Here is a 9,044-nt window from a genome sequence, read left to right as displayed (position 1 = left end):
AATGGTGGTTCCAAATAGTTAAACTAGGTCCAATTACCTTCTCTCTATCACTATTGGCTTAAAGTATGAATTTCATCTACCAATAGAGAAGAGACATTAGATCAACCGTATTTCTTAGCTCAGGAAAGAAAGTGATCCTTAAGTTGATATGTGGCTCAGCCAAGTCACAACTGAAGTTTGTTTCTTTAATAAGAGGAATTATATGAATTCATAATTAAATCTAAATACAAATTAATCCAAGAATGCAAGCAAAAGGAAAAGGATGATAAGCCTATCTCAATTAGGAAGATGCAGATTTAACCCAACGGAGAGAAAACTATTTCAATGACTGGGATTTAAATAAGGGTGGACTATAATGAATATCAAGCTAACGAAGTAGTTCAATTAACTAATATTATGAATATCAAAACACATTATGTTCAGATATTTATTAACTGGAACAATTAATCAACAACATTTAGGAAGTTGTTCACATAATGATGATGATTATTAAATCAATAACTCGAATGATTAAATACTAATATAAGGAAATAGTTTACAAAATATTATTGTTTGTTAAATAAGAATTAAAAGACTGATTTTTGAGTAAATAGTTACTCAAAAATAAGAGTTCAGTACACAAGGGCAGAGATAAAAACAGATTATTGAGGATAATTACTCACATCAACAATAGTGCACAAATATGAATGAAAATGACATGTTTCTACTATTATAAAATGAAACCAGTATTAAAAAATAGTATTTTAAATACCAATTTGTTGAACCTGTTTCTATAGCTCTGATCTCCAATAGTCCTCTACAACTCCTAAACTTTGTTGTTACAACAAGAGCTGCAATAGTGCAAGCTTTGCTCCTCACATACAAAGTTCAAAGTGAAAATAGACAAATCTCAATAATCCCCAGATCTGATATTTATCATCTCTACCTACAAAAATGAAGTTCCTATTACAATAATGCTTTTAAAAATTCTAGAATTGCAGAGAAGAGAAGTCCTTTGCACATTCTACAAGCCACTATTTATAACTTACAAAAATGAAGTCCAAATAAGAGAGTTGTTGAAGAGTAATTCTGCTCTAGCAATTTTGATTGGCCCAAATTACTTTTCTTCTATTGCTAGAGAAATTTCATTGATTGAAATCTTCTTTTCCTCATCTCTCCAATTGTTTTCTTGCCAAAACAAATAAAATTCAATTAAAATACGAGTTGAAATTAAAATACAAACTCTGAAACACAAAATATCTCCAATCAAAACTTATTTAAATAAATAAATAAAATGAAATTTGAGCTTTTAATTGATTCTTTTAAATATATAATTAGTCAAGGAGAACACATTCGAATGAATTTGTATTCAACAGAAGTTATGAGCAAACAAATGCATAAAATTAAACTTAGAAAATTAATTTTTTTTTTTAATTTGGAGCTTGATCTTCTGATAAATTTTAGGCTCATTACATAATACAATCTTTTTATGGAACCACTTTATAAATTTTCTCTGTGATTTTGTCTATCCAATGAGCCATCCTAGGCTTGATTTGGCTAAGTAAAACACAACTTATGAGCTTCCAAAGTTGAAGTGTCAAAATTGCCAGACTTCTAGAAAAATTGTTGCCTAGGCTAAAATTAGGAAATTTCAATTAAAATATAATCCTAAATTAAATCACAATTATTTCATAATTAGTATTAATTTAATTGTAATTAAAAAATTAAATTAATTAATTTACAAATTAATTATAAACTAAAATTTAATTAATAAAAAATTAAAATAGGGCCACATCGGAGATCAAGGGGGAAGCGGATGTAGAGCGGGAGGGCTCTGGCTCTGGAGGAAACGAGGGTTTCGGTAATGAAGGCATCAGTAACGTAGAGAGCAGGACAAAGGGTATTGTAGGTAACCTTGCAGCGAAACGAGCAGGGAGCGCAACTATCTTGATATAAGGCCGGAGCAAGGAATACTAAAGCACGACTTGAAGGAACGAAAAGGGTAATAGCACTGAGGGTTTCAAATGGAAACAAACCAGGGGAGGGGAGAGATCCCCTCCTACAAGAACATGGCAACGGGAGAGGCAAGCCGGGAGCGCACGAAGATAGGGACGAAGATAAACGACAACGAAAACTCGGCAAGCGGGGCAAACTGGCAGGCGGGACTGAAAGGTAAATGTCTGCCCAGGGCCACGAAGAAACCCAGGTTCGTAATACCAAACAATAAACTGGAAGAATATAGGAGTTATATGAAAGATTATGCTTTAATCTGTAAATTTATAGGGTTCTGGCCGTCAGAGAAAGATCTGTCCAAATGGATACAACAGAGATGGAAACCGAAGGGACATGTAGAACTAAAACTAGGCGCAAAGGGTTTTTTTACAGTGATATTCTCCAACTTAGAAGACAAGGAAAGGATCTTTGAGGGAGGACCCTATTTCATGAACAATGCAGGCCTATTTATGAGACATTGGGTGGACTGCTACAACCCAGATAAAGAGAAAATGTTGGCAGCCCCAGTCTGGATCAGACTCTTTGGGCTCCCAATGGAGTTTTGGGACCCTGAAATCTTAAAAGGCATAGGGAATACAATAGGTTCCTTTGTGAAAGTTGCAGAATCCACAAAGAGAGGAAGATATACATCTTATGCCAGAATATGCGCTTATATGAATATAACAGAACCCCTCCCAGATTATATTGAGTTGGAATATCATGACGAGATCTGGCAACAACCAGTGGACTATGAACACATACCCTTCCGATGCAGGCGTTGTCACGAGTATGGGCATCTATTCAGGCAATGTCCCCTCTATAGAACAGAGGAAGGAAGGGAGAGGAGGGAAGAAGAGAAAACAACAACAGAGGATACGGAACAAGGCGAAGAGGGTTTTAAGGAAGTCCAACAGAGGAAGAAATCAGGATCCAGCAAAACACAACGACAAATGACAAAAGAGAATAGTACCTTGGAGACACAGAATAAATTCAAAATCCTGCAAGAAGAAGAAACTGAAGTGGGGGAAAAAGAAGACAGCGACGAAGAGATAGCGGAAAGTCCAACGGTAACAGAGAAACAAATACCAGGACAAAAAGGAGTAGACCCTGGGAAGACAAAGGAAAAAAATGAACAATCAAATGAACAAATACAAATGGAGATAGATCCCCAGAAAGAGAGAGGAGGAGAAGAGGAATACATAATGAAGAAGTTGCTGCAGGAATGGAGATCGTTAGATGAAAGGTTCATCCCGGAGGAGCAGAAGCAACTGTATAAAGAAGCATTTCAAAAATACAAAGAAAAAGTAGGAGGAACAACAACAACCAGCATGGAGCCGATAGACCCACAAGGAAACCAGAATATGGGAATGAGCAGTACTGGCAAAGGAGGGAGAAAAAGGGGCAGAAGGACGCTGAATGAGACAATTCAGGAAGTAGGAGAGACATTGGTAAACTCCGGAAGGGTCATACCTCTTTCAGAGGTATTCCAAATACCACCAAAAGTTTTGAAATGATAATTACAAGTTGGAACATAAGAGGCCTCAACAGTAGAGGCAAACAAAGATACTTGAAGGAGAGGTTAAATAGAGACAGACCGAGCATAATGATAATCCAAGAAACAAAAATTAGTACAGAGAGAATGAAAGAGATAATGAGCAAGGGCAATAACAGATATGAAATAATGGGGCAGGATGCAATAGGCAGCGCAGGTGGATTGGCAATCATATGGAACACAGAAGAAATACAATTTGAAAGCTGGATAAGTCTCCCACGAATGCTATCGGGAACATTCAAGGTTATAGGATCAACGGAATATGTTGTCCTAACAGGAGTGTATGGGCCACACACTCCGATAGAACGAAAAAGGTTCTTGCAAAATATAAAAGCAATGAGAGAGCTCATCCCAGAGAGGCCGTGGATTATAGGGGGAGATTTCAACATGATCAAGACCCTAGAAGAAAAGAAAGGAGGGCTGAGAAGGATAGATCCAGATATGGAAGCATTTAGAGAAATGATAACAGAACAAAGATTAGTGGATATTCAAACTATAAATGGATCCCACACATGGAATAACCGCAGAGGAGGGACAAATCAAATAGCCTCAAGGCTGGATAGGTTCCTGATCTCCGAACAAATCATGATGAAGGATGTGTTTATAGAAGCCATGATCCTCCCAGTAGCAGGCTCAGATCATTGGCCAATAAAGCTGGAGATTGACCTCAAGCAAAGCCCCAAAAGTAGACCTTTCAGGTTTGAAGCTTTCTGGCTCAGAGACCAGAAGCTCCTACCGAAAATAGAAGAGTGGTGGACAAAAAGCGAACAAAGAGGTAGAAACAAAATGCAAACCTTTCAACTTAAACTGAAAGAGCTAAAAGGAAGAATCAAAAAATGGAACAAGGAGGAATTCGGGGACATCTTCAAGGAGCAACAGCGCCTAGAACAAAAGATGAGTGAAATGCAGCAGAAGGACATTCTGGAAGGTAGAAATGAGGAGAGAACCAGAGAGGAAGGCATAATAATAAGTCAATTAGAAGAACGCAGGATACAGGAAGAAATTTTATGGAAGCAAAAGTCTAGAATCCAGTGGCTTAGAGAAGGAGAGAGAAACACAAGGCTATGATTCAACACAGACAAAGAAATAGGATCTTTTCTATCAAAAACAAGGAAGGCCAACGCATAACCCAGCATGAGGATATGGAACAGAACTTGGTAAAGCATTTTAAAGACCTTCTCAAAGAACCCCAGAGAAACAGATCAGAGGCAATAGCCAAGGTAGTAAGAGAAATACCCAAGTTAGTAACCAGAGATCAGAATTTAGCCCTGATGAGGAGTGCTACTTTAGAGGAAGTAGAGGAAGTAGTGAAGGGCCTGAAAAGAAATAAAGCCCCTGGTCCTGATGGGTACACTGCGGAGTTCTACCAAGCTTGCTGGCATTTCATAGGGGAAGAAATCTTAGAAGTGGTGGAGGAGGCACGCATTCACCAAAAAGTTTGGCCGGGGTTAAATTCAACTCTATTAACGCTAATCCCTAAATCGGCCCAATCTGAAACAGCAGAAGGCTTCAGACCGATTGCCCTATGTAATGTTATTTACAAGATTATAGCCACTTTAATGGTTAGTAGGCTCAAACCGATCCTGCCCAGTATCATATCCCCTGAACAGATAGGGTTCGTGGAGGGAAGACAAATCCTGGATGGACTGGTAGTCTCTCAAGAGGTCATACATACCTTAAAACAAAGAAAAGAGCCAGGCATGATGATCAAGTTGGACCTTTCAAAAGCATATGACAGGCTGAATTGGAAATATCTGGAAGCCATACTTCAAGCCTATGGGTTCTGTAACAGATGGGTAAATTGGATACTCAGTATGATAGCCACTCTGAATTTCTCTATTCTCCTAAATGGAACACCGACAGCAACCTTCAATGCAACAAGAGGCCTGTGCCAAGGAGACCCCCTGTCCCCTTTTCTATTCATAATAGCAGCAGAAGGGTTAGGCAGGTATTTCAAGAAAGAACTAAGAGAAAGGAAAATTAAAGGGTTATGCTTGTGGGGAAACAACATCTCAGTTACACACCAGCAGTTCGTTGACGATATCATGATCTTCTGCAAAGTATCTTTGAGAGAAGTGAAGAAGGTAAAGGAGATCCTGGAGGTATTTATGGAGGCTTCAGGAACTGAAATAAATAAGGAGAAATCGAGCACTTTCATATTCAATTCATCGGAGACTGTTAAAAATCACTTAACAAGAATCTTGGGGTACAGAAAGGGAGAATTGCCTACCAAGTATCTAGGAATTATGCTCGACCTCAGCTCTCTAAGGATAGCCAACTGGCAACCCACTATAGAGAAACTCAAAAATAGACTCGAAAACTGGTCTTTTCGGTCTTTAAATATTGCAGCTAGACTGGTGCTTCTCAAATCGACACTACAATCTATCCCTATATACCCCCTATCGGTTATGGCGGTACCGAAAGGAGTCTGCACCAAAATGAATGAAATCTACAGGAAATTTTTATGGGGAGGACCTAAACAACAGAAGAAATGGGCCCTATGCTCATGGAACAACTTAACAAAACCTAAGGAGGAAGGGGGGTTAGGGCTGAGAGATCCATTCACCCTAAATCAAATCCTTGCAGCGAAGCTCTGGTGGCGGTGGTTGAAAGGAGGCAAAGATCTCTGGAAAGAAATATGGACATCAAAATATAACATGCCCACTACAACTGAAGAAATACTGAGAAAGGCAGATATGCCGAAAGGTTCAGCAATATGGGAACTGGCATGCCAGAACAGAGACATCATAAGAGAACATGCATTCTGGGAAATTAGGGACGGACGAACAACAAAATTTTGGGAGGAAGCTTGGCAGCAGAGGGGAAAAATGTTGGAAAATCAGGGAATGCAAAACACATACAGGACAGCCAAGGAGAAAGGATTAACCCTAGTCAAAGATTACTGGAAGGAAGAAGGCGAAAATGAGATCTGGAGAGAATGGAAAGGACCAGAAGAATGGGATAATAACATGGAGGAAGATCTAAAAGCACGGATAAATAAAGAATTGGACTCAAGAAGGATTAAAAAAAGAGATGGCCCAGATATCCTCAGATGGGGGGGAAACACAAAAGGTACTTTCACAACCAAAGAAGCATACACCATAAAAATCAAAAGCGCTCAGGAGGACCACAGCCAAGACTGGAAACAACTATGGAAGAACAGATGGTGGCCGAAGGTCACAATGTTTGCCTGGCTGGTAGGAAGAAAGCGCATACTCACATGGGATCAAATTCAAAAAAGAGGTTTCTCAGGACCGTCAAGGTGCAGCCTATGTAAGCAAGGAGATGAAAACCAGGAACACATCTTGAATGGCTGTAGAGTAGCCCAACACCAATGGGAAGAAACTAGAAGCCTCTTCGGAAAGACAAAAAGAGACCCCCAGGATATAACTCAAACTTTATTCCAGTGGGGAAAGGGACAATTCCAAAGTCCGGTGATCAGAAGAGCCTGGAGCCTGGTAGTGGGGTTCAACATATGGAACATTTGGAAAGAGAGAAATAAAAGGATCTTTCAAGGGAAAACATCTACTCCGGAGGAGGTTTGGAAAAGAACTCAGAGCCAAATAAGGGAAACAATTCTATCGGAAACATGGGCAGAGGAGGACTGGAACACCCCGGAGGAAGAGAGATATATCCTAAGAAATCTAAACTTGGAACCAGGAATGGTCTTTCCACACCACCAAAAGAAACAGGTCACAAGAAACCAAAGCCCTACGGTTTTCATCCGCCCTCAAGAAGGCTTCACCAAATTAAACTTTGACGGGGCATCAAAAGGAAATCCAGGTCTGGCCGGATACGGTGGAATCTTCAGAGACAACCAAGGTCAAACCAGATGGATATATGCAGACAGAGGGGGCTTAATGAGTAACAATGAAGCCGAGTTCATGGTGGTATACCAAGGAATCAAGATTGCCATAAGGAATGGATATAGGAAATTAGAAATCGAAGGAGACTCTAATTTGGTTATAGAGACTATCAAGAAACTTAACCATGGCAAGTCTTGGGAACAGGTGGCCAAGAGCTGGAGAACAGCGGGGTTGGTACAGGATTTAGAAGAAATCATGAAAAATATTGATTATAAAGTCATACACCATGTAAGGAGAGAAGGTAACAGACCAGCAGACTATTTGGCAAATTGGGGATGTAATGAAACAGGGGGAAAAGTGGATAGCAGATGGACAGACCAGCTAGCCGCGACAAGATGGGTGGACTTAGATCGAATCATAGAACAAGACTATAATGCAGCAACACAACTATGAATATGATAACAGTTATGCCCCGATCGGGGTGGTGAACTACGGACACTGCAGGGCACTGATGGGATGGGAAGGTGGTTGGCAGACGTCATTCAGAACGGCAATAATTAATCGAGCTGAGGTGAAGGGCGGTGGAGCAGTGCGCATACAAAGGAATGAAGCGAAACAAATTATGGCAAGAATAGGAATAAGACCCGGCAGCGACCATCTGCAGCCTCAGATGCTAGGTGGCGAAATTCAGTTAAGGAGTAATGCAGGCGGAATGACAAACAAATGCAAGGCAAAGAAGGAAGGGAGGGAAGAATCGGTCTAGCAGAGAGACGTAAACCAAACACTCAGGGGCAGCATAAGTATTAGGATGGAGGGAGGAAGAAGGGTAAAGCAGGAGGTGGAGGGTGCAGGGAAGTATCCTGTGAGAGAGCAGGAACAGCTGAAGGTGGCGACCGATAGCTCCGAAGATAAAGATATGGAGATAGGAAAGGTGGATGGCGGGGTGAGAGTAACCTTTGAAGTTGGGCAGAGGAGTAGAAATAGTAGTAGTGGAAAACCGAGTAAAATAGGAAGATGCAGAGGGCAAACGAGAACGAGGCAGGAGAACTGTGTTGGAAATGAGACTCCAGTTTATGAACAACAGAGGAGGGGACGACGCTCAATCGGGTAGGCAGTTCGGGAAGCAGAGGTAGCCTCTAGTAAGGAAACCAACGCAGACATTAGGAGAATCATCGATGCGATGGAGAAAGGAGTGCTGGAAGAACCCTCGGACCCCGAAATGGAAGAATGGGACACCCTACTACCAGACCCTGGGAACACGCGAGGGAGACTTACGCTGTACAGGAAAGCACTTCATATGTACTAGGTAATGAAGCACCTGCTTGCCAGGGCCATGGAGCAAGTTGCTGTTGAGATGACAGAGATTGCTCAAGGGATGTCGGACATGAAGAAATAGGTGACCAGCCTGCAGTTTATGACCCAAAACCAAGATATCAAATTAGAAGAAATCAGAGGTATGCTGAAGAACCTGATAAAGGCGAAGCGAGAGGAGGAGCCCAAGGAAGAGACCAAGGCAGAATGAAGAGTATGCTCAGTTATTCTTTTTAGTTTTGCATGATGATATAAACTACAATGTTCTTTTGTCTAAGATAGCTGGTTAAAGCTTCTGATTATAGATAGTAAGGAATATATAGCAGATAAAAGACTGTAAGACTTATGTTAGATGTAAGTTTTGATGATAGATAAGTAAACCAAACTAGACAATATTTTTTAGG

General features: G+C 40.5%; 1 protein-coding gene across 1 annotated transcript; it reads left to right on the top strand.

Annotated features, from left to right (window-relative positions):
• Positions 1-2,048: 2,048 nt before the first annotated feature.
• Positions 2,049-4,591, top strand: LOC149179077 (uncharacterized). The gene is made up of 4 exons (XM_089422341.1): positions 2,049-2,151; positions 2,263-3,241; positions 3,347-3,452; positions 3,662-4,591. Exons 1-4 carry the CDS (start codon positions 2,049-2,051, stop codon positions 4,589-4,591), a joined length of 2,118 nt encoding a protein of 705 aa, XP_089278467.1.
• The last annotated feature ends 4,453 nt before the right edge of the window (positions 4,592-9,044 follow it).

The sequence above is a fragment of the Pinus tabuliformis genome, chromosome 4_1, assembly GCF_031772625.1.
Source record: "Pinus tabuliformis cultivar Carrire ecotype Pingquan chromosome 4_1, CPIR1, whole genome shotgun sequence".
In the NCBI taxonomy this organism is placed as follows: domain Eukaryota; kingdom Viridiplantae; phylum Streptophyta; class Pinopsida; order Pinales; family Pinaceae; genus Pinus; species Pinus tabuliformis.
The sequence above is the reverse complement of the archived record's forward strand: the minus strand, read 5'-3'. Positions and strand labels throughout refer to the sequence as shown.